We start from the raw sequence: 27,127 nt of genomic DNA on the forward strand, positions 1-27,127 counted from the left end.
GGAGATAGAATGGCTATATAAATTAAAATATATCACCCCCTACTTTAGGAGCATCTTCACTCATTATTATAATTCTGAAAAAAATTCCAACATTTTAAAAATAAATGTAATTTCCAGATGGAAGAAAGTAAGTTCTGACATTTTCTACTTATTAAAATTTGGTTTAAAAAGGGTGAAAATATCAAAATGGTCAATTTTTTCCCTCAGCAAGAATAAGGTAGTTTAAATTTTGATGTAACAATATTAACATAAATTTATTTTTAATAGATTTTATGTAGATTTATGCTCACATTGTCATTGATTTAGTGTATATGTAGATGATGCTGGCATTTTAATTAAAAAGACTTGGTTGCTTTATATTAGGCTTCTTTAATGGCTTATCAAAATCAGAAAATTCATATTCTTTCTTGAAAACATAAACCACAGTAGGTCGTCTTCAATCACAACAGCGGACAGAGACACCGATTCCTGACTTGCTCAAAGTTGTGAATTAATTAATTTGTTTCAAATATGTGATTGCTAGGGAAGAGGTTCAGAGCGTGGTTTAATAGCTGCTCTTGTTTGTGTGCATCCAGCATTGGGCAATGAAATCTCAGCAGCAGAGGTTCTTTTCTCCGAGTAAAGGAGAGGGAAGAGGTTTTGTTGTGCCAGAGGTGGAGAACATATTTAAAGCAGCAAGGATCTCCCTGTTTTCAGCCAAGTGCTGACATACTAATTATGCCTTAACTGCATCTCCTGTTTCCTCCTAGGTCTTACTGCTGCAGCATCCCTTGTATCCCTGGCTTGGGCTTTGGCTTCCTACCAAAAGGCCCTCCGTGACTCCCGCGATGACAAGAAGCCCATCAGTTACATGGCTGTTATTATCCAGTTTTGCTGGCACTTCTTCACCATTGCAGCAAGGGTCATTACTTTTGCTCTGTTTGCCTCGGTTTTCCAGCTGTACTTTGGGATCTTCATCGTGCTGCACTGGTGCATCATGACCTTCTGGATCGTTCACTGCGAGACAGAGTTTTGCATCACTAAGTGGGAGGAGATAGTTTTCGACATGGTTGTTGGGATAATCTATATCTTCAGCTGGTTCAACGTCAAAGAAGGGAGGACACGCTGTAGGCTTTTCATTTACTACTTTGTCATCCTTTTAGAAAACACCGCCTTGAGCGTTCTCTGGTATCTGTACAAGGCCCCTCCAATCTCCGATGCATTTGCCATACCAGCACTGTGTGTAGTGTTCAGCAGCTTTTTAACAGGCATTGTTTTTATGCTGATGTACTATGCCTTCTTTCACCCCAACGGACCGAGGTTTGGGCAGTCACCAAGCTGTGCTTGTGAGGACCCTGCCGCTGCCTTCACCCTTCCCCCAGAAGTGGCCACGAGCACCCTGCGCTCCATCTCCAACAACCGGAGCGTCACGAGCGAGCGCGATCAAAAATTTGCGGAGAGGGACGGGTGTGTGCCTGTGTTTCAGGTGAGACCCACTGCACCCTCCACACCTTCCTCCCGGCCACCAAGGATTGAGGAGTCTGTCATTAAAATCGATCTGTTCAGGAACAGGTACCCAGCATGGGAGAGACACGTGTTGGACAGGAGCCTGAGGAAGGCGATCTTAGCGTTTGAATGTTCCCCTGCTCCTCCACGGCTACAGTATAAGGATGATGCCCTTATTCAGGAGCGCTTGGAATATGAGACCACATTGTAGACAAAGCAAAAATGCAGCTTGGAGCAGCTCCAACATTACAGTCCAAATTAAGGGTTGACAGTAGGGCTGTGGGAACAATTAAACTGCGTACTACAAGTAGAGCAGCAAGCTATAGCGTTCTTAGTCTGGCTATCATCATGATTATCATTTGATCCACTGTGTGCAGTCTGTCTGCAGGACACTGATACAGCAGCATCTCTGAAAGCCTCAAAAAACCCCAAACCCTGATCCACACATACAAATCAGTTACATCAGCGGGGGGAACTCACCCACCACCCCTCACTGCTATGAAACTCTGACTGCACAGTACTTACAATCAAACCAATATAAAGGCTCTGACCAGAGCTTTCAGCTTCAGCCAGTAGTGCATTTTATTTTAGAAATGAATGATTGATATTTCCATAATCAATGGCAAAAACAAAAAAACCCACACTTTTTCAAAAATAATGAAACTGTAGCACACAGTGTAGCTGTTAGGAAAACTGTTTTCTGGGGCAAAAAACAGGAGCTTAGTAGCCTTCAACACTCCCATAAATCAACCATTCAGGTTAGAATAGGTTTGCAAAATACGTCTTAATTAAAAAGAAATGTCATCATGTTTATAAGGCTGTCAATGGAAAATAAACTAAATTCTGATTAACTAGGTCATTAAAATTAACACTACCAGAACTGTTTGTTTTCTGTGGAATTTCAAAGTCTTTTTTAAATGCAATTTAACTTCTTGATATTATTTTCAACAGAAACTCTATGCAGCTCACTTCTGCTTTTGAGGAGAAATAAGGAGCTCTAGCACGTAGTGATATTCATTAAATGATAATCATGATTCAGTGTTGAATTTGCAAAAAAAAAAAAAAAGTAAAAGAACAAGGAAGTATAGTTTTCATATTCTAAACTTTTTGGAGGACCCCTTTCAGATATTTCAGAAGAAACCACAAGGAGCTGAACACACTGAAACTTCTCTGTTTCAGGACTGAGAATGCATGATTCAGTGTGTGAATGTATGCAGGTGTGACAAGAGACTGACATGCCATACCCTTCTAGTGCCAAACATTGTATAACTGCAAGGTTGATAATGCCTGAGGGACACAACAAGTGGCACAAGCCCTACCAGAAAAAGAAGCAGGAAAGACCAACCAAGCTCTCAATGTGTAGAGACAGCTCTGATTTTTCCCCCTCAAGGTGAAAGTGATGTCTTTTAAAGGCTTTCAGCCGCCTCTTAGTAAGTATATTCACCGAAGTATAATATAAACAAGTTATGTGGAAGAGCCTCTTCTGCCTGTTCAAGACTGGTGTCCAGAGGTGTCTAAAAATTAGAATCTCTTGTAATAGAGTGCTTTTGATGCAAGCTTTTGGGTTTTAAATACCTCCCTAAATCTAGTTAAAGGTATTATACTTTATGTTAAAAGTATCCCCTGATGGTGCTTTCAGATGCATTAAAGGTGCAAGTCAAAATTTGATAGTATTTTTTTTAAAGCTGGTGCAGAGTGAAAAACTCATGGATTATTTCAATATTTTTGTAAAGTAAAAATATGGTATAAAAGGTTACTTTTTATAAATCTCAAATCTTTTAATACATTTCATTCTCTTTATAGCTTAGATTTTAAGAATTGGTCCATGAATTTTATCAAATGGCTTTTACAGGTTGACATAAACCTGGTTTTCACACATTATGGATTTGTTTTGCAGTGTAATGCCATATGAAAGCCTACATGGGTACTTTTAGAATACTCTATAAACTGTGGATCCTGCTTCAAATGTAAGTGGCTTGTAAAGACACCAAGTGATTCCATGAGAAACAATTTGCTATAACTATTTCCATCCATTTTAGGAGAGCAAAGCAGAACTGAAGAGTTACTGTTGTAAATGGCATTGTCAGGATGGAGAAGACCTGATAAATGGACTGTCAGATATATCCAGTGTAGTCACTGCTGTGTATGCTGCTGGGTAAATTTCTGTCTTTCCTATTACAAATATTTGTACTATGAAATGGCCAAGGTTACACAGACTATGTTTATTTGTATGCATTCAATTAGCCATTTTTAATGTTGACTTTTTTAATTAGTGAGATATTCAATACCTGTTGTACTTTGCTGGGGCTAGTTCCTCTAAACAAAAACCTGTGAAAGTGCAGGAATCTGCAAAGCAGAGGGAACTTTACAGAGATCAGAAAAAATCTATGCTTCAGGGGTTTCTTAGGTATTTTCAAATTAAGCAATTGCCAACTGCCTCTATAAAAATTTTTCAAATAAAGCAAATCTTTGATAGTCCAAACCTGAAGCTTTTTACAAAGTGATTACCCTTTTCTTCATGGAGATACAGCTGATTATTCAGAGAAAAGCACTCATGTTTTTTCAGAAAATATAACACTGCAAGAACTGCTTAAAAAAAAAGATTTTGGAAGCAAGTCCTTTGTCCTATCATATTCAATAGACCCTTCACTCCAGAATCAAATTCCAGCTCACGCAAGGGAATTGCTGTTTTTCTTTACAATGAAGGCAAATGTAAGCTCTATGATCCGAGATGTGAGGGTTTCTTTTGGAGACAGTTTGAAGTGTTTGCTGCTGCTTCAACAACTCGGAAATTGAAGCCTGAGTGAGGCACAGTGGGCAGCCTTCTCAAGCTTCAGTCTCCCACCAGCAGCTCCTGGGGAGAGGGGCAGCATTGCTGCTGTCAGCGAGGCTCTGCCTCTCCTCAGGTCCCTCTCATCCTCTCGCTCTTCCTCAGAGCTGTGAGCCCTTTGGCCAGGCTTACAGAATGGAAGAAAAGTTGCTTTGTATGGAATTTAAAGGGTTAAGGTGCTTGCATTGCAAGGTTTCTGAAGAAGGTTTGGGATGAGTTTGTTTGATTTGCTTTTATTTGGTTTTGGAAGGAAGGACACAGAGATGTTATTTATCCATGTGGTTTTTCATGCCTAGCATTTATTTTCTTTACGCTCACAGCATTTTTAATTTCTTAAACTACTGTTTGCAAAAATGTTTATCTTAAGGAAACTACTGCAGGGTGTGAGTGCAGATTGACATATATGTGTGTGTTTGTGTACATATATTTATATGTATGCAGCTCTACATATACACACCTTGTCGTCAGAATTCAATACGGCAGTTTGAGGCAGGGGTAGAAGTCCTTATGCACCAAATCAAAATTTGTTCTCCAAAATTTTTCTCTCTTACAATCATACCATCAGTGTCACCTGCACTGAGAAGAGGGCAGTGACTGAAATCTAAATACTCTGATGGCTGCATGGACAGTTTCCTAATTTGCATTGCTGTGAGTAGTCACATTAAAAGCTGTAAGAATTTTTAATAGAAATTGCCAAGAATAAACATAGTCCATGCTGAAATTCCATTATGGCCTTATGGACAGTTAATAATCAGTATGCACTCTTCTTTTTGCCACAGACAGTTCTAAAATCAATAAAGTTCAACTGAGACAGCAATAGCAAAAATAAAATTTAAAAAAAAGGACTTGTAAAAAACCTGAACTTTTGCTTTTCATATAATGAAAACATCATGCCTTTTGAATTTCACAGCAGAATACAGGAATATAAAAAAGCTCATATTTTCATATTTACATTCTGGCAAAGAAAAGCAATCACATCTATTTGTAAGATTTATGGGAGCATTGTTCTAATGAACCAAACTAACTTAGCAGCAGACTTAATGGTAATTTACCTGGTCAAAAACTTGGTCCTAAAATTTTGAGAATTGTGGATTTGTCTGTTGCAGAAAAGACAATTGAACTACTCTCAATAATTAAATAAAGGTAATGCATACCCATGTTCATTCAGAAAACATGTAAGAAAATGTAAGAGAAAACTTTTTACTTATTTTAAAAGCTGTTTATTCTGTAATGGGACAATTTTTCTTAAAAAATTCTTTACAAATATGTGCAATACTTTCTTTCCATGCATATTTAATAATGAAAATACTAATTTCCAATTTTGTTTATGTCAGTTTAAATATGCTTCTTGTGACAGAACAATATTTCTTTGTTTGGGTTATATGGACTTAATGGCATATATACAATATTTTTATTGTCAAACCAACAAATTTTATATTAATTAGTTTTTATAAAATTGGAGAAAATTTTCCTCCCAAAATTTAATGCTAGGTCTCATCTGCCTGATTTTGTAAACGTTTAAGCAGAGGAGGAAAATTATAATTTTATTGGCGATTTAAGTTTTAATATGTGGTGAAGAGCTATTAAACCTGTATTAGTTCAAAACATATGATGGTCTTTCCAATACATCATTATCTCCCCAAAAGAGCAATTCATAAGTGGTACTAAAAGTAGAAGTGCTGCTTTATTTGGAAAGGGACTCCCAATCATGCAATATGTTCATTTACTTTTTATTGGCCAGCAAAATATTCACAACTAGACTGTTGGGGTTTTTAGAACACAAATTAAATGAGTTTGAAGTGTATGTGATTTTATCATATAATTCCTAAGGAGCCTTAAAAGTGGCACTGTACTGAGTTTTAGTTGGCTCTGCCAGTGATTCAGCTTCCAAAGCCCCTGTCCTTTCTCTGCTCCCTGCCTGAACTGTGCAATCCAGAGTGACTGAGATGCTGTGATTTACTCTGCACCCCCTGCGCTGCCTGCACAATGCCAAGGAAAAGACTTCAGCAGATTCCTGGGGTCCTACTGCTGCCTCTCTCACTCCTGTGCATGGTGGGAAGCAGAATAAATTGCATCTGTGCATCCATCTAAACCAGCCTGTGTAAGTTAAACCCCTACAAGATGTGTGTGATGAAGTTAATGGCAACATTTGTCCATAAATCTGCAAGCCCAACACCACAATTGCTAATTCTGCAGTGTAACAATGCAGGACATGGGAAGAATTGTTTAAATACACAATAAGCCATTTAATTTCACTACTTGTAGCAATTATACTAACTCACATAGAGCCCATGCTCTCAGCAGAAAGCCAAATGGAGTAAGTGGCAAACAGCCATTTGTGTATCAGAGACATTAAGCTATAAAATCCTCACTTAATTGTTTATAGGACCATGTCTTTTCATTACAGCATTGAATCCATGCCTCTTTATTCTGATAAAAGAGATAGAATGCAAAATGAGAGCAGATTCTTTTAAATCTGGGAATTAAAAAAAATGACACAACAGATTACTGCCCTGTAGTGATTTTTTAAAACAGATTCTGCCATCATTTTCACTTGGCTGGAAATTGCTGAGTGATCTGCTTCTGACATGATTTCTCACATCTGGTATGAGCAGACTTCATTACAGGAGAGACAGAGAAAACATTACAAGGCCTTGTTCATGCAAAGTTAAGGGAATGATGTCACTGATTATGACATCATTTACAAAGCTGTTTTAACACATGAGAAGTCCCCTCAGTTCAGGATTTTGGTGAAATTTCTTCACTGGTATGAATATGTTAAAATCAGGTCCTGGCCTAGAGTGAACTACATGAATTCAGACCATGGTAGTGGAAGTCTTCACCTCTTCACTCCAAACTGAACTCAGCTGGAGGTTTGCTTAATGCCAAAAAGCCTGCATGGCACTTGGCTCAGCCTCAAATACCTACACTAAACTTAGTGCTGACTCAGCAGGAAGCAAAGATTTCCTTTATTTCGTTTTTAGTTCAAACATTCAAGATTACACCCGCTTTGACTGAGTTGCTCTTTTGTGATCCTTTTAAGAAAACTTTGAAAAATGTCCCTGAAACCAGTCATTTCCAGTGGTTCTTACTAAAGCAAATTCCTGACCAGTACACTCATTAAAAGGAACTTTTTCTGTGTAAGCTTGGCTCCTGTACTTACATTTTGCTCTAAATGCTTAGCATTTCATTCTTATGCAGAGGATCTTATACACCCATTAGTAAACTGTGTGCCTACTCTGAATCCTGGGGCAAAGACAACAGGTATGCAAGATACAGGGCAAAAAGTCCCCTTCAGCAGACTTATGGGGTGATTTGCATGAACCAGAGAAGTCAAACAGAAACTTGTGTATAATTACAACAGACTTATACATTTAGTCGCTATATTCATTGAGAGAGATTTACAATAAATTGTGATATAAGAGACCAACTAATAGAAAGATCAAATCTCAACTTCTACCTGCAAGGCAGCATAAAACAAAATCAGCCAAGAAACTTTAAAGTGTAACCAAAAATCTCACTTCAATGAATGGTTGAAATAAATTTTAAAATGCAATAGATTTATCAATGTAACAAAATGCAACATTCATAGAAAAAAAGATATGACTGCTGTAAGTTTATCTGTAGGTTTCAGCCTCTTATTTCACATAACTTTGGAAACAATTGCTTCTGGCATGCTGCAGCTCTAGGAATGCTAGCAGCTTTTCTGCACCAGATCCATTCTGCTACAGGAGAATCCACATGCTTTTAACAAAGCATTGAGTTTGGGGTGGTTTTTTGCACTGAACTAAACCTCACAAAAGCATTTTTAGCATGAAATAGGTGTGTCCACTCAGCCACCTAGTGTGTAACAGTACTGCAAAACAGAATTTCACAGCTAAGTGATTTCCTCAAGGTAAAAAAGCTGTTAGTTGAATGTCTAGAAGAGCCTGCAGAGACATAACACAGCACTAAGGCAAAGCATGGACTGTGTTTGTGTGCTACAAGTCTGCTCAGGGCAAGGCCTGGTCATAGTCCAGCACTTTCCTCCCCACCTCATGCACCAAAGAGCTCCAAAAGAGAGGAAAACCACGTGCATGGGCTGGATGAAAGCCACAGCACTTGGGGACCAGACACCTGGCCCGTGGCAGCACAGGTGCAGAGGTCGGCGCAGGCACGTCGGGGTCTCAGGCTCATACTGCTCCTCCTAACTGGGGCTCCTGAACATTTTTAATGCCAGATGTTCAAGGACCTAAAATTTACCTCCTGGACTTGGTCAGATACACCTTGGTCTTCACAGCACAAGGTTAGCTCAGCTGCTGTCTCCCACCTAAGCCTGCCAGGATCCTCTGAGCAGGTATTCTCCTGCTCCTTTTACCTGAAAGAATTGGGTCCTCTGTGGTGCTATCAGATGGAGCTTTGCACTGAAATACTCATGAGGGCTTTTCCAGCAGCAAATTGGTGGTAAGCAGAGACCAAGGGCAGAGCCAGGTACAGTGATCTCTTCAGCTAGCAATGATTCATATCTTTAGCTGCTGTCTCTCAGGGGAGGGATATAGGGCTGCACGCTGGTGAGGAGAAGGGCAATGCTCTCTGCCTCATATTTTGAACTGTTCTTCCTCTTTGTGGAAAATGTAAATGTGGACATACAAATGAAGACATGTGCAGTGTAGACATACTTCTAGTATTTTGACATGTTCAGTCCCTTTAGTGTTGAGGACTCTGAAATTGCTGAGCACATTCAGTGCCATTGCCTACACCTGGCCAGAGTAATGTCTGCAGTAAACATCTGGGGCAGAAGCAAAAATCACTTTGTTCACCATCCAACTTGACCAAAAGCTGTATGAACATGGTTAGCACTGTGACAAAGCCTGAATCTCTACATGCTGCCTTGAATCAGGTCTATTAATGCACTGTGTGCTGCTCTGGCCACGTTCACGTGGTTTTTCCTTGGAGCTCAGCCAGACTTTGTATGGACACCAGAGCTACACTTGTAGCTTATCTGTAGCTCCCTGAGCCCAAGATTCAAACACTTTGAGATCCCAGCTACTTTGCCTAACAAAGATCAGTTTGGGCTGAGCAAAAGACAAACAGGCTCTGTGCTATCTAGCAAAGCATGTGGAGCAGACATGGTTTCTCTGGACAGTACATTTGGACCACAGTTGTGTGCAAATTGCCCAGGTTGGGGTGAATGCAAGACATTCAGTGTCCACAGCACACTATAGTGAATACTCTATGTGGAAATGTTCAGTTTTATCATTGTAAAAATAGTAGGACCTTATCTTATGCTTGGGAGCAAATTTACAGTTTCAAATGCATTATTTATATATATATATATAACATGTGTGTATATATATATATGTGTGTGCATGTATGTGTGTGTTTGTGTATACACACGACAGTGAGTCCTGAGATTCTATTAGGATTCAATCTTACAATTCGTTTAAATCTTAAAACAAAAAAAGGATCAGGAACATTGTCATCAAGGATATCCAAGTGGCAATTGCAAAATAGAGAATTATATTATTGGAAAATACATTCTAGTCATTATTGGAAACAACCTTGTGATTTAGTGTGCCAGCATTTAAGGAAAAAGTTATGGAGAAAATATGTCTAATGCTATATTTAACATCTTAAATATTTTGGTAAAAGAATAGAGCAGGGATACTTGTGTAAAATAAAAAAGGATTTATCGCATTTACTTAAGGAAAAGAACAATCATATAGAAAAATGGCAAAGGGATCAATTAAACTTTTGTTTCATGTAATGTAATGTTGGTTGTATTTGTTTCAGTATCAGCTATTATTGTCAGTATCTTATGAAGGAAATAACCTGCAATAATTAGGATGGTTTACTTGCATTTTGACTGAAGAATTTGGCTAATTGGGTTTGTCATCCAACACATACCTAGTTTCCTGATGCAAGCTGTTGGAAGGAAAGACTTGCTCTTGCACAGGTTATGTAACTAAAATAAATTTCAAATTCATGTACTTGAAAATGATACTCAATTTAAATGCACCATACATATGCATTAACTATTTCTGAAATTCTAACCACTGATGCTTTTTTCAATAGGTTCTGCATTACTATGTGTCAATCCCAGACTATTTCCCAGAAAATATTTGATGAGAATTAGTTTTAAATTTTGTGCAGCTGAGGAAGAGACGGCTAGTCAGTGAAGGCTCTTCCTTCTCTGAAGTTCAGATACATGTCTAGAGTTCCTGACCTGTGTCACCATTCAGCATTAAGGACAATGTTTGAAAAAACTAGTAAGTTTCCCAGGAGATCTGTTATATGATCAGAGAAATCTAAAATTGTCATGACTGGGTAAGATAATGGCAGTAACTACAGAGGAAGAGTACAAAAGTAGTCACTAATGACTTTCAGCATCATTCCCTGAATTTCCACTTTGGGACACGCATCGTCCTCCTGTCAGCCAGCATCCACGTGTGCTGGGATCACTCCTGGCACCTGCACTGTGGTGCTCACTCTGGCACAAAGGGAAGACAAAGTAGGCAGCCTGTTTCCAGCTCCAGTTCTCCCTGGGCTATTGGGCTGGCCCATGGGACATATTTCACCGAGGACACTTAAGCTATCGGTGAGACTGCCACAACAATCTGGACAGGATTTAGCCTTTAGATAGCACTGTATGGACAATGAAAAATCTTCTTTTGTCGGCAGAGAGGGCAGCTGCCACTATTTATAGTCACAAAGTGCCAGCATATTGTCATGTATTTGTGGTTGCTATCGATTCCTTCTTTTTTATTTTATGGGAACTGCTTAGAACTTGTCGAGCTGTGCCTAGGTTGATTTGCAGCTAATTAATTCAACAGACATTTTTGATCTTGCAAATGTGTGGCTTGTAATACAGTAATCAAGGTCCTGTGAGCAAACATTAATCAGTTCAGGAGGAAAAAAAAAGCCATTGTTAGCTGTGTTCAGTGAGCTGCCCACACTGGAAAGAGAAATCTAGAAGAAATGCAGCATTAGTAAATTCATCCTAGCTAAGCTTTCATAATTAATCTTGTGGAACATTTATCTATTTGATTCATTTCATATATGCAAGGAGTTGTATTTTAAAGAATATCACTAGTCTTGAGACAGCTTTAGTTACCATCAGCGTGAAACTGGCCAAATTTCCTTCTGGTCATGTATTCATCTTATCAGCCAAAAAGTTATTCTATCCAGCAGCAGTAAAATTTCATTTTTGAGATGATTGTTCTGATTTTGCAACTGTTTATCCTCAAGAAATTACTGTAACAAAGAACATACTACATTTAACAACAGCAGTAAGAACTGGGTGAATGAAGAAAATGCTGGGTTTCACTGCTTTTAACACACAGTTGGATTTTAGCTACTTTGACATGAAGTAAAAGGTTAAAAAAATAAACAATGCTGCTTACAGAGGTATCTGAATAATAGAAGGCTTGTGATTCACAAAGCACTTAATTTTTTCTCATCATCAGAAACAGTGTAGCTTAGCATACTTGCAGTTTTATAAAAATCAGCGAGAATGAGTTGGTGGTTTAATATTTAACTTAACCCTTGTAGGATTACAATTATGGCAACATGGGACTCAGCAAGATGTCTGGCTTGGGACCCTCCTGATACGGAATTTTCAGGTGGGATGATGTCACAGCCCCCTCCAGTCAGGCTGCACAGGGCACACATGTGAGTAATATGTACACACATTTTATCCTGGAAGTGTCTCCTTTAGTGACCTTAGCAAGGAGGCCAGAGATCAAAAAGACATGAAAGCAGAAGGATGATTCCTCTGGTCAAGATCAAGAGATGTTTGTGAAACACTGTGGAAAAGCTGCCCCTGCTGTTTCACTGGATAAAAGGAGGAGCAGAGTCTTTTAACAGCAAAAAAAAAAAAAAAAAAAAAAAAAAAAAAACTTAAAAAAAAAAAAAAAACACAAACAGAAAAACCCAAAACACAAACCAACAAACCTTGATGCCAAAATACTATTTATGGTGCAATTACTCTCTCCTTGGGGGAAAGTGGTCAACTGAGAAAATTCTTAATGTGTTACAAACTGACTGAAACACACAGGGAGACAGTGAAAGATACTTCTTAGATATAACTTTATTGCTCTTGACAGGAGTTGTTTATTAGCAATAAGACACAAAAGTGTCTCAAACTAAGGCCTGGGAGACAAGGATTTTGTACGGCACTTATGCCAGTGATCGTTAGGTTTAGAAATGACAGATCTTTACAATAGATTATGGGTCAGAGAAACTTATTGCCTTCTTTATGGAGGATAAATCTCAGATGGCTTCCACAAGAAATATAAGGTGTAGAATAGGCTCAAAAGATGGTCTTTTCTGTATATGAAGTATCATAGTTGCTCAACTGGTTCTGCATTTTCTTGTGCTCTCAATTTCTCACACAGTACATCCATGAGCAAATAGTGGATTTGCAGGTGCATGCTCCTTTATTGCTAATAGTCCTCACATCCACTTCGTGCACAGCTGAGGAACACATCCATGGGACAGTGTAAAGGCTTAGAGCAGGAAAAAAATAGAGAAAATGGAGATCAGTAGATATGGCAGAAGCCTTATAATTAGGAAAGAGCCGTGAAGCTTTAGAGTAGGTGAGCCTTCATAGCATTTGTTCATGCTCAGGTATTCTGTCACTCAGCTCCTCATGGAAATTACTGCTGAAAGACTTCCAGTTATATTAGATGTTTGCATCAATTCTTGCTTGTTTAGTAGCAGAAACAGTCTCATCCTGGTTTCAGTACAAAACACTGTGGAGTTATCTGTAACCTCATGCATGATCTGTAATTGTAGGATATTATGATAGATCTGTTTTCTTCAAAGATTTACTCGGAAAGGTTGGCAATTTTACTAGATACTGTTCTGATATTCTTCCTTGCTTCCATTTTTTTCTTGTGTGTATGAGTCTCATATGCAAACCTCACCAATGAGAAAAGGCAATGCTCAGGTTATCTAAGAAACTTTCTTTTCTCATGTCATGGTACAAAACTCAAAAATTCCTTTGCATAACACCTGGCTATGGGGTAACTTCTATAGTTAAGATGGAAAACTGGGTTAAAAATGCAAATGTTGAAGTAATTTTCTCAATTGAAAAGCGGGAATTTTATTAAAGACAGCTTTCATATCCTGATTTTACTTCAGGTCAGCTGATTTTACTTCATCATTCCACAGCCTCAGTATGTGCCCATAGCAACCTAAAAGTCGGTATCTATTGTTTCTGAGGTAATTTCTGACTCACAGAACAGCCTGTAACAGGGATCATGTTGGATTAGCAAACAAGGATCTGCCATTCCACCACAGTTCTTCTTTACCAGGACTGCAGTTCCTTTAAATCAATTCCCATTGATTCTCAAGGGCAGAAACCGTCCCCTGTGTAATTTGTTCTGCTTGAGGGGACAGATATTCTGCTGTCTCTTCTCCATGTTCTGTATTATTAACAAGCTAATGTTTATTCTAACAAATGGGAATCACTGTATTTTCCTGCAGGTGCCACTCTGTGTAGGAGATAGTCTCAACAGGGGCAGCCGCCTCTGTTGTCCTTCCCATGCTCGCTCACCTGCCTCTTTAATCTAATCTTAACTTAACAACTGTTACTTCACATGCTGCAGAGCCAAGCAAAACCCAGTTTGGCTTCTGGATTTGACCTGTGGCATCAGCAAATGGGAGATTCATCTTCTCACTGTAAGCTGAGTGCATTGGAAATGGTTCCCTCTGGGATGCAATAAATACAGTTCATTACCATATTGGTTTTATAGCAATTTTCCAGAGTACAGCTAAGCTTTGAAACTTTGAACTTTGTGCAGCTCTCTGTAATCTTCTTGTATTATAAAAAAAAAAAAAAAAAGGAAAAGGAAAAGGAAAAGGAAAAGGAGACAAAAGGAAAAAGGACCCCCAACTTTTAATCATTCTTCCTCAGCATTCATTGCTCTCTTGAAATTTGCAATGTGCAAGGAGCGTGTCGGTTAATTCACATTGAATATTTCAAATGGATTCCTACAAAGTATATTAATTAACCCAGTAATAATTAAAAAGAGGATATTATCCATTCGTTACAGCAAAATTTATATTCAGATAAGGCTAACTAATTTGTGTGTTCTTCCACCCTCCATTTCTTAATATAAAGAACTCCAAGTCTGTTTGCAGGTTGACTGGTGGATTTGATTTGGTTTGGAGAAATGTGAAAAAGTGTTTCTGGGCTGTTAGTAAAACAGGGGAGCCTTCCAAAGCAATTTCACATGCGGCAAATGATCCTAAAAGACAGACTTGATAACAGCTGTGCTTACAAAATCATCTTCAATAATCTACAGCTAAGCAAAAAAAAAAAACAAAAAACCAAAATAAACCAAAGCAAACCAAAATACATTCTTAGAAGACTAATGGAGAAACTTTGCCTGGTGCACATGTCAATAAGTCATACTTACACCAATGCTCTGGACAGAAGCATTTATTATACTGGGACTTGCTTTCATTACAAGCAGTTTATAATCATAAAGGGCTTCCCTGAAGGCCCACCACAGGAAATGAATAACTTTCTTTTGACTTTAGTGGAGTCCAATAAGCCCCAGAAAGCACATGGGCATTTTGCTTTTAAATTTTGCAATGCCAGTCTAAGTCAAAATTTATTTTTTAAGGAATCTCTTCAGTAGCTACTTTGGAGTGCACCTGAACTTTACTGTCAAGTGAAATTTTCAGTCTTTGTGCACTTAATACTGATCTGGCTAAGTTATTGAAAATGTCTGAGGAAGAAATATCAGGCTTTATATTAAAAAAAATAGTTTACTGGAAATAATACTAAAGCATTTCTATGTCTTCCAATTCTGTTAGTTACTGGATGAGGCCAAGATACCTCACTGGATTCCAGGATAAATTAAAACATCTGTTTAAATTTTCAGATAGTTTGTGAATATATTCATTATATTTTTAATATTTTCTATGAAATAAAAACTGTCACTTGACCTATATATTTCAATTTCAGTTTCAAGATAAATGTACATCTTTCTGTTAAGTCCACGTCACTGGACTCCAGGGAAAATCTTGGGAAGTGAAATTTTATCCTAAGCTCAGGCAAGAGTCCTGCTTTCTACCCAGCCTGCTATCCAGCCCTCCATGATACTTGCCTGTCATTCTTCACCACTGAAATCCCTGAAAATGGATCTAGCATTTGGATCCTGACAGATTTAACTTCATTCTTTACTGCTCACTGGCACAAGGACAGGGATGAGGCAGGTGCAGGTAGATCCTCTTCTCTTCTCTTCCAGTTTCTCCAACGGCCACCAGTGACACAACGGAATTGGTGATGGGAAGGGAGGTTGCTTCTTCTTGGGGCAAATGTTGGTTGTGAGTACTGAGACTTGGAAATATTATTTGCATTTTGAAAGGAAATGTGTTAAATAAAAGTTTTGACATAGTAAAAAGGATGTCTACATATGTCAGGTACTCACAATGCCAACACACTGAAACATTGAGCTAGATTCCCTGGGCTGTGAAGGATTGTTTTCTGTTGTTTCACATAAAGAAAAATGATTTTTACATCCATTGCAAAAGAGTGCCTTTTAGCATCTTTGTGTTTTATGAAATCAGACCTGAAAAAATATTTCTCCCCTCTTTAAAATCAGAGCATCTTTTTCTGCTTAGGTTTACATAAAGTTATAAAACCTTGACTTCTCTGAGGAGCTCCCTCTTGTGCTGAAACAATCTGAGCAACTGAGCAGAAATTCCTGACAAAAATTTTGGGGAAAGCTGAAATATCATGCCACATCAAGAATTCTCACAGTCCAGTTTCTAGTTTTCCATCTAGTTCTAGTAGGAAAAATTAAGAGGCCATGATGTGCAGGATGTCCAAGAGTAATTAGCCTTTACCATCTCTGCCACCATAGTACATACATTCAGCACTCTGTGAACATTAGTGACTCCTCATTTTGGGTTGCCAGAGATTAAGTTGGCCAAAATAATGCTTCACTTTTGAAAATCATTTTTAAAATACAGTAAGCTTAAAAGGATAAAATTGAAGGAAAAAAAGGAGGAAAGAAAGGGCTTCAGGATTTCCTTGTTTAATAGAAAATAAGAATAAAAGATTTCATATGCACACAGTTAAGAAGTACACATCACTCTTTTTCACAGGCCAATTAAAAAAAAAGGAAAACCACTCACATCATAACTATTTCAGTTTGTGATGCTCACTGCTGTGATGCTCTTCAAGCCAGGTGCAGAATTCATGACAGTAAATTGCACACACCCATGTTGTGGCCATCAGCAGAGGGGTCTAACAGTAGGGCTCAGAAGAGCCAGCACATTGCACATTTAGTAATGTGATGCTTTTGAGTTGTTACTGAAGACAGGAACACATCTCCAAATTGGTCTGTCTCCTACAAGTAGGCAGTTTTTTTGTGTGAATTTCATACCCAGAGCTTGAAGACTTTCCATGCACCTGTGCACTCCATTTGGGCATTTCATTAAAGAAATCTGCATGCTTGTCTTTCTAGATGGGAATGGAAGGGAAAGCTGGATCTGCCTCTGTGCCAGGGGCTGATGGTGGAGCCCTGGGACCATGATGTGAGCCAAAATCCCAATTCATCCTCAGTGGACTCAAGCAAACACTTTCTTGGAGACTGTCCTGCCTGCCAGAGTGGTAGCACTGTCCCCCTCTCCAATGAGCAAAGGTCCTGTGAAAGCTGAAATGTAATGGTGCTGGGCACAGGCAGGAAGGCCATGAGGAGCTGGGACTGTGCTCCAGAGTGGAAGCTGATCCTCTCTTTGGTGCACAGGGTCACTGCCTGGGTTAGGTGTGTACACACCAGCTCTGCAGGAACATCACGTGCGGGATCCCACCGCATGGGCACATCCTGCATGGGTCCAGGTGTGTGGGAACATCCCAGGCAGGCTCCCAGGACATCCATCCAGTCAGTCCCCAGGAGGCACAGGTGCAGATCCCTGGCCCTGTCACTCTCAGGTGAGCTCAGTAGAGAATGGGCGTGTAGAAGGTCACCCAAGGTGAGATGGTGGTTGCTTCCAGGTGCGCGTGGTGGCATAGCACCTTCAGGCACTCATGGTACATTTCTACCTTCCAGGAGCTTCATTCCCAGAGGTCAAACAGGTCTCATGTGATGCCTGATAAAAAGTAAATGACTTCCTAATACTATACAAAGCCTGTAAAAAAATGCACATGCAAATACACTCAAATACTTGAAATTAAAATTCCAATAGTATATTCTGTTTTCATTCGTATGTTATTGCTACTTTTTTTCAGAAGTCATAAATTTTCCTGCTTTAAGTTGTTGCCTGATATAAAATTAATTCCAAATGAGTGGGATTTTACTGTATATGTCCCTGTTTTCGTTTTTCAGTTATTTTTCATAAATGCATTTTACATCTAACTACCTCAGCTGCCTTTTGTTTTGTTTTGGCGCACATGAAGTCATGCACTTTCTATATTTGGGGATTTGGGGGGAGGAATTATTTCAATTTTGAATAACCAGGTTCAAAGCCATGTTGATCAATTTATAGAGGAGATCAGTTTAAGAAGACATAATTATTGACAGTTGCAGAACATACATTTTATTTTTAGGTTGTGTTGGGGTATAGTTTAACAAAAAACCACCATAAGCTGCTTATTAATTTGCCTTAAAAATGTATGCTCTTTCCTATTCAAGTTGTGTTATTTAATTCCTCGCTTGTACACAATTTATGTGACAAAGACTAACATAACAGTTGGCAGATAAACAGCAAATTGGACAGAGTGGACCAATAGTTTCTCAGTTGTCTGTTGTAAACTGTTGCATTATACACTGATTGTGCTAAAAGAATTGTTACTGTGCTTATACTCCTCAGTCACCACTGCAGAAATAAAGTGATGGAAGATCACATTTGTGTTTATGGAACAGTGTAGATACCCCCTCCCCCCTGCCCCAGTACAAGCACAGTGACTACAGGTGAATGATAATCATTGCAGAACTTTGTGCTTTGACTTGTAAACATTGTAAAAATGTATTTGGTATTTTATTTGAAATGAAGAATCGAAATAGTTATTAAAAAAAAAAAGAAAAAGAAAAAGAAATCTTCCTGTAAATATATATATTCTGAATCCATGTATACAAACATTCCTTTAGAGTTCAGATTGTGAAGAGTGTCTTTATTGGCTAGAGACCGCTGCCTCCCGTGGTGGAGGTTACATGTGCTATAGTAAAGAACACAGTGTGTGAAGTAATTGATGTACTGCAGTACCATAGTTATTTTGGTCTGTTAAGTAAGTTGCAATTTGTGATGAAATGAAGTTGAAAGTAGTGCTTCATACTAACAAATTTCCTTGGTTACAACTTGATTTTTCTTGTAAAACTTAAAAGGGAAACTTGAAAATTTTATATATTTGGATTTTGTAGATTTTTTTTTATTTTATTGCAACACAAGGTACCAAAATCATTAAATAAAGTACACTGTGGTCATTTTAACCTGTCTCTTGAGTACTTTTTGAAACTTTTTTTTATCCTAGTGGATCATAAAAAGGATGCTAACCTTTCTGAAATTATTAGGAAAGAAGATAAAAGTCCAGTTTGGACAATGGTTTGGAAAAGATGATCTCTAAAGATCCCTTCCACCAGTAATTATTTTATGTTTCTAGGCAGTATTACCACAGGAGTTCCTTTCCCTGAATGTGGGGGTGATGCAAGTGGCTCCCAGGTTACCCCTGGGACTGGGAGAAGATTTTACCTGGAGCTTGGACAATCTTGCAGGTGGTTGTCCCAGCAGGGACACCCAGGAAGGCACGAGACACCCCAGCAGGCAGAAGAGGGTGCTCTTGGCACCATGGATGGGGCTCTTTGTGCTGCCTTGAAAGAAGACCTCAGAAACAGCTGCCCTCACCCAGGGAGCAGGCCAGCAGAAACACAGGGTTCCTCCATCACCTGAGAAGGCCCCAGCCACAGGAGACAGAAGAAGGTGCTTTGTTGTTCAGACCCCTGAAAGGATCACCATTCAGTGATCATCATTGAGTGGTGGAGAAGGGAGAGCTGAGCCTCAACCCAGTCTTCTCTTGACACCAATAGTTGGGAAAACATCCAGGGAAGATGCAGATGGTTCTACCTCTGCCTCCTGGGTAACTGCTTAAATCATTGAATTATTACACAAGTTGTTGCTGTCTTTGGCAGCACCTCCAATATCCTTGATTCCTTTTGGAATTCATTGCCACTTTGGTGTGTGCAATGCCACCTCAAGCAGCAGCCAAAGTTTGTGCAAAGAAGGCAAGCTCCTAGATCCCTCAGCCTTTCTGTCCCACAGCCACGGTCCCACTCCTTCTTAGATGCTGCTTCTTGGCCTTGCTCAGGTGATCAAGAAAGAGAGATGAGGGGGAAAACAACCCACAAAACAGTTAAATATCTGCCGTGAGTTCAAAGAGACAAAAGAATATATGTGTATATATCTTGGGTAAGTGAATTTGCCAGTAGGGATGACATGTGAGTGACAGATTCCCAGGGGGTTTGTTTCTCATGTGTTTCTCTGTTATGTGGCTAAGGGTTTGAAGGGAGTAGTTTCTTATTTTAACTTGGAAAAGCATAATGAAGGGAGCAGCAGCCCAGCAGCACTACTGGGATTGTTTCATGTGAGTCCTAAATCCTCAGACCCTGTAACCCTGTGAATCCTCACCAAAGGCTCCAAAACCAGCAGGCAAGTAATAGAAATATACTTTAAAATATATTTTTTCCCCTAGCATGGTTTCCCACTTCTCTCCCCAAATGTAGGCTGCACAGGACACATTAACTGGGTGGGCTGCTGCCACAGTGGGGTCTAGGTAGCTTGGGGTAAAAGGCATTGATTTTGCATGGTTTTATGCAAATTATTTACCTCGGGAAGAAGCTTTCTTCAGGGGACTTTTAATGAAAACCTACATGAAAGAATCAGAGCAGCTTCTTTTTAGGCTGAACAAAGGTAGTAGACAGTTTAATTAGATTCTTTACAACAGAAGGGGAGAAAAAAATTGCAAGTGCCTTGAAAAGTGCTTATTCAGAGAACTTCTTGATTCTCCTGCCTTAAAAGAATAGACGTGTCTATAGTTTCAGGGGAAAAAAAATGAAAATATGAGAAAATACAGGGATTTGGTAGTAAAAGTCCTAGGTGTCTAGGCAAAATTATTCAAGCAGGGTTTTTCTCCTACTTTACTTAGTTAGGGAGCTAGTAGGAGACTGAGCTTAATACTGTGCTAATAATGCACCTAGAGACCTGTGTGCATGGGAAGGAGCAGAGTCTTTCTACCCTAGCAATGGGAAACTTGGAAAGGTAGATTAGAGATAGAGAAGAGATTTTCCTCCTGAATGTTGCACAGGTACAAGAAGCATTTGTTCAGTGATTTCAGAAACAAAGCTGGGAAGCAGAAAAGTAAGTACTGATGTACAGCACTTTTGCTGTGGGAGTATTTCAGACCCATGGTCAAGCAGAGAACCTCAGGTGAACTTGATGTGAAGATGTGCTGGAGACCTACCCTCAGGCATGGTTTTGGGCTGAGCAAACTCTCAAGCTCACTACGCTCTACAGTGTGTTTTCCACACAATAATGCATTTTTAAACTGTTTTACATTGATGTTGTTCCCAAGTGCTCACGTGCACTCCGTTCCAATGGCGAGACAGCTCGGTTTGCTGACAAAAGCTCCGGAGGATATAGAGCCAGACCGACTGGAAGGGCGGCTTTCCCTGCCTTTGCTGCCACCTAGCACAGCGGGCCATGCATGTTGTGGGCTTCAGGGGCTGCTCTCCAGTGCTGGGCTTCATCCAAGGCAGAAGGATTTCTCATCTACAAGAAGCTACACTAAAAAAAATTGATGCTCACACTTGCTATCTTTCAGCAACCAGATCATTTATTTTAAATCAGGTTCTTGTTAAGCACTCTGAGGACAAGCTTTGCTGCCATGATCACACCCAAGGTACATGTGGTGCTTCCCACCGCTGTGTGACTGCTACACATGCTCACAGGACTTACTTTGACCAGTTTATAGAAGTCATGGTCACTGATAATGTCCCAAAACATGGAAGGATAAGCTTAAGTACACCACTATTATAAATAATTGGAACTGAGGTCATGGTTTATTAGATATTGTGGTCTCCTGCAGGTGATCACCAAATTATTTCATAGTTTTAAGCATGTTAGTCTTATACAAATTTTAAATTTCCTGTGTCTGTAAAGACAATAAGCAGTCCAAATTTAGAATTTCATCAATTCATTAAACTCCACCAATTCTTTCAATGTGGACCCAACTTCATTTTATCATCCATGACTAGTGGGGCTCTAGCTGCTGCTAGTAGTTCCTCTATATCTTCACCAGCATTGACCCTGCTTGATTCTTCCATTAGCTCTGTGCATTCTTCCTCCAGGCCAGTGGATCCATCACTGCAGTGAAAAAAATGTAATTTCTCTTCCTATAAGTGCCTTTTCTCACTCTTGTAGTGAGACAAGAGGCACCATGACCAGCCTCAGCTCAGCCACCCTCTGCAAACCAGCTATTTCACAACTTGTGGTTAAATCAAAGTAAGAGGGAACATGTGGAGTCTCCTTCAGATTGAGTGAGCAGCATTACACAACTCTACTTCACATTTATCCCTACTGATCTTTTTTTCTTATCTGATGATTTTGTAACTCTTCCAAGATTGTCCCTTTAAGGCATTTTCCCTTTGTATGCATTTCTTCATTTATTTTAAATGCCCATTTGTCTCTAATATTTGTTTTTGTGTTCTCCTTTGGGGATTTGTTTTGCTTTGGGCTCTGCTTGCCATCTGTTATGTTTGAGACTACATTTCAAGTTCTGTCACCTCTCTGTGCTGTCTTTGATTCCAGCTGACTGAGTCAGAGCAGCATTTGTGAGGAGCTCTGTGGTTACATTACAGGTAACATTTCCTGACGTTTTGTCAGTTTGATGTCCTGAGCAATGTTCTAACAATGTCCTGATAAAAGCAGGAAAATTAACCCATCTCTCATCTTCCCTGCCCGTTAGTGCTCTGTTAGGTACCCTGTGCCATCTTCTGCCTGCATTGTCACCCCAGGATCTGTTGTGCTGACTTGGAATTTCTGTGACTTTTATATGTGCCCATATTTTCAAAATCTAGAAAAACCCAATCCAAAATAAAGAGACCCTTCTTTAGCTGTTCCATAATATCCTGGAGCTTTCCCCATTTCCCAAGAACATAAGTAACTGCCATGTGCTTAAAATCTGCTTTAGCATAAATCACATAGCATGTCTTAATGATCTCCTTTAATGACATCTCCAATTATCTTACCCCTGTGAGCAGCTTACACAGGGCAGGGTGTGCTGCATTTGTAAAGCAAAAATGAGGTTAAAGCTTCAGTTCCATTACATGATTTAAAGGTAGAAATGGGCTGCTTTGCCTCCTGTGAGAAGCACTGGTGCTCACACAAGGGTTACAGCTCTTCCCTCTCTGCCCCAGCTGATGGCAGGCAGGGCATTACAGGCTGTGAAGAATAATTATGCCTCATAGTTATATCTTTCTTTAAAGCAGCATCAACTCCTATGTGTGACTCATAACTAATAATGAATCAAGTTTAGCCTTTAGATGGATTTTTGGTTATATATCTGACCCATCTCATATTGAAAGTTATAATTATCCATTATCCATAACTTCATTCCATTTATGCAGTTATCAATTTCTTACATTTGGTCCCATCACCTGATCCCAAACTGTTACTCTGTGCTGATAAGACATGAGATTTCATTTCTTCAACACCCTAATGGGACAGGATTTCATCATATTGGTGTATTATGTAGTGCATAAAATTATTTTAACTTGCCTGTAGAGCACCTCTGTGAGGCTTTGTTGCAGAAAGAATTTCAGGGTGAAATTTCTGTCTTTGATCTCCTTGTATGGATGTCTAGAATCTGACATCTTCAGAGAATATGCAATTAAATGAGAACCGTTCTTGGAAATTTAGGGATCCAAAGAATGTGGTCCTTGGTATTTGTTCTCAGTGCTCAGTTGAATGTCTGACACATCATGATGCTGAGACTTTAGAGTGTGAGCTGGGGAGGAGGGAATGGAAAGGACCATTTCTGCTCCTGCCTGAATCTGGCTCCCAGCCCCTACAGGAGCTCACCTCTGGCTCCTGCCCATTTTAAAGGCTCTTGTGCCTCCTGCCCAGCACAGGACCATTGCTGCTTTGTCTGGATTTGTCTCACCTACCATGCAGCCCTATGGAATTGCACAAGGGCAAGCTGGACTTAGCACTCCTGACCGGTGCATGGTTTGGATGGTGCTATGGTCTATATGGCTAATGGTCTGATCCAGCATGGCACATCTCCTCCCTCAGCAGTGACTGGAAGTCACTGCACTGTGATTCCAACCAGGTATGCCATTGCCCTGGTAGTGCATGCAAGCAGGACAGGAGAAACCTGAATTTTAAATTTAACTTTTTCAACGTTGTTTTGAATACAGATCTCCTAAAACCTTTTCTTTAATTAACTTTTCTTGCATAGATAATTCATTTTTACCAGCAGCCTATGCTACAGGATGCTTCTGACTGTGCACAGAGATAATATACTCTCTTTTTATTTCTGCCTGAAGCAGAATTAAAATAGGAAGTGAAGTTTTGGTTGCACTTTTATCCTTTGGAGTAGTTTTTCTTGTGTGCACATGTGCAACCTCTTTTGAGATTATAGCTCTTATATTTCCTAAAGGAAGACTCAGAAAAAACAGGGCAGCCTTCAAGAAAAGCAAAAAATCTTGGAAGAACATAAAAGCCTTATGTTCATTACAGTTTGCCTTGAAGACTTTATCTGACATTTTTCTGAAACCTGAGTTATCAGAAGCAGTCATTTGCTCTGCATTATCTACTACCTCGATTCAAAGGAAGTACTAAAGCCTTGCCATTTGAATTCAGACAGGAAGACAGGCCCAAGGAAGATGCTCTGCCTCTTGTGAAGGCAGCTGGTTAGGGGGAAGAAAGCAGAGATGCTTCTAGGCTCAGGATCTCTCTGCTATTTATCTTTAACTGCCTGGGACAAATACACAAAGTGTCAAGGCATGAGTGCACAGATCAAACTGTGCAGCTGGAGAAAGCAGAGCCAGCAAGGACATAGAGCTGGTAGGGAGGGTGAGTAACGGAGCTGGGCACCGTGTCCTGCTGCTTTGCCAGACCTGAGCTTTTCTACACAGCAGGGCAGTGCTCCTTGTTCTGGCACTTTCCAGGTCCCACATGTCTGGTTTTTAAGCAGAGGCTGCAAAGATAACTTTTTCATACTGGCTTTTTCAGCCCACATCAGGCTGCACGAACAACTGGCTCCCTGTGTGCCAGCTCACATCGCTGCTGGCTCGGACGGTGCACGGCGCCAGTCTGAGCTCTTCCTGAGAGCTGTCAGAACATGGATGCAGCAGCTGGTGTGAGTGCTCAGAGGTGCTCAGCGAGTGTTCAAAGGAATAATCTCTGCTGCAGCAATGTGGGCTTCCACTTGTGCCAAGGCAGCAATGCTTTTAAATTCCCTGTGCCCTTATCGTTCCTGACATCGGAAACACTAACTGCAAACTAACTTACGGCCAATGTGCTTGGGGGAAAGAACAAAAAAACAGAGGCCAAAGTGTTAGCAAACCTTTTCACACTGCAAGCTTCCCTGTTCAAAGATCCTTCCTTCCCTTGCCCTCAGATGCCAGGGCAAAGGATATGCAATGTTTGGGGTTTCCCATTATAAGCATTATGGCATTTGTAAGTGTGAACTGAGCAGACTTAAACTCCATGGGGTGGGCAGGCTTTCAGGCTGGCCAGGGGAAACATCTTAAGGAACTGGACATATAAAAAAAATTTCCTTTCCTCTTACAAAGGGGAATAACTGCACTATCTAAGCAATGTTGAGATATCACAGATATCCTGAGTTGGAAGGAACCCACGAGATCATCAAGTCCAACTCCCTGCCCCGCACAGCACCATCCCCACAAGTCACACCATGTGCCTGAGAGCATTGTCTAAGTGCTTCTTGAACTCTGCCAGGCTTAGTGCTGTGGCAACTTCCCTGGACAGCCTGTTCCAGTGCCCAACCATCCTCTGGGTCAAGAGCCTATTATGTCCTAATATCCAGCCTAAACCTCCCATGACACAACTTCAGATCATTCCCTGTCACTGGTCACCAAAAAGAAGGGATCCCTGGCCCTTTGCTTCCCCTTCTAAGGAATTTGTAGCCTGCAATGAGGTTTCCCCTCAGTCTCTGCTTTTCTAGGCTGAACAAACCAAGTGACCTCAGATATTTCTCATACATCTTGCATTTTGACAGCTTTTCTAATTTAAGACAATCTGCCTTGCTAACAAATGTCTATGCTAGTGGCAGTTAAAGTTGGTGATTTTATGCTAGGATGGTTGCAATGGGGCAGCACTGCTCACTAAACAAAAATTTAGGTAGTGAAGGAGGGGGAAAAAACAGCCTAGCAACCTCTAGAGGATCAAATATTCCCATTCCACATGCGCTGCTGTTACACAAATATATTCCTGGGAGAAATAAACCTTCAGCTTTTCTGCTAAAATTTAAGGTAAACGCAGCACACACACAGAGCAGTATGAGATGCCAGGAAGGGAAATTTGGGTCATGGGCATATGAATTACCTGGAGCCAGTGATGTTTTCTTCATTTGACTTACTAATTTACTTCATGCAGCTGCCAACACTTGCTGCGCCTCTTAAAATTGACTTCGCCCCACCCAGCAGTGGCACATTTATATTGGGCTGAATCACCACCACCTTCTCCAACACATCCTGCCTGCACTCAGCCAAACATCTTTTCCTCTCTCCAGTTGCAAAACAGTAGCTGCTCCCAGAGGTTGAGTATTAAATCTGATTAAATTTGATGGAAGCAGGCCCTCATTCTGTCCCAAAAGAGCTGATACTACACACTCACGTGTTTTCCTTTGACTGCCTGTCTCTGCTGCTGTCTCTTGCCTGGCACGCTGCCTGGAAAGGAGGAGGGACTGTTGACACAGGACAGCCTGCCAAAGAAATCAAGCTGCTTCAGAAGAAAAGCCCCAGTATGAAAATGTCAGTCTTTTTTGGGATGTCCCCTTTTTACAGGTGAACTACACTTTTATATTTGAAAATATCAGGTTTCCTCATTTTGAAATCTGTTAGTCCTGTGTGTTTTTTTTCTCTAGAGTGCAGGAATATTCTGATATACATAATATAAAAAATATTCATTGAGGTGGAAACCTAAACAGGTTCCTTATTCAGGAACCTGAGTGTTTCTGGCTTTATTTGCTCCAATGTGAGCATGCTGTTAACATAGGTGCTGTCTCTTACTTTAGATATTGGAAATGGGGCCCAGATCCGCAGAAAGGCAAATTAATTGTTAAAAATTTCCTATAGACCTAGTTCCAACAATTGCAGAGATCTGCATTAAAACTAGGAGCTTGGGCTACACAAATAATTATTTTCTTGCTATCTATTTTCTGCATGGTTTGAAGGGGCAATCTGTTAGAAATCAGTACATCTACAGAAACTGCTTGGATCACCAGCTAATAAAAATGATTAAGTGTAATAATGACAAAGCAAGCATGACTGATATCATCTTGACATTTGCAAAGCCCAGGTGGACTGAATAATAATGGTCTATTTGACTTGCATCAGCAGCTGAAGTAGGTTCCATGCTCATGTTTATCCCAAAGAAACAGGGCATCACAAAAACACACATGTACATTTACCTATGCTGCTGTGTGAAGCCAGACAGTATCTGGTCCATTAATGTGAGATATTATGGAGTTAAGAAACTAAAGATGGATTGATGCATTCCAACAGCTGAGATCTTCTGGCTGCCTTTTTAGGTCAGCTCTCTCCTCTCTTTTTTTCTTGAAGTGTGTTTTTGGGCCAT

The 27,127-nt window shown here is 40.0% G+C and overlaps 1 protein-coding gene across 1 annotated transcript in view; it reads left to right on the top strand.

Annotated features, from left to right (window-relative positions):
• XKR4 (XK related 4) overlaps positions 1-18,741 on the top strand; it is a 228,020-nt gene extending 209,279 nt beyond the window's left edge. Inside the window, exon 3 of the mRNA XM_054635390.2 lies at positions 750-18,741. Within this exon, the coding sequence (XP_054491365.1) occupies positions 750-1,696 (947 nt within the window). The 3' untranslated portion in view covers positions 1,697-18,741. The remainder of the gene's footprint in view (positions 1-749) is intronic.
• The last annotated feature ends 8,386 nt before the right edge of the window (positions 18,742-27,127 follow it).

Source organism: Agelaius phoeniceus, chromosome 1 (genome assembly GCF_051311805.1).
Source record: "Agelaius phoeniceus isolate bAgePho1 chromosome 1, bAgePho1.hap1, whole genome shotgun sequence".
NCBI lineage: Eukaryota > Metazoa > Chordata > Aves > Passeriformes > Icteridae > Agelaius > Agelaius phoeniceus.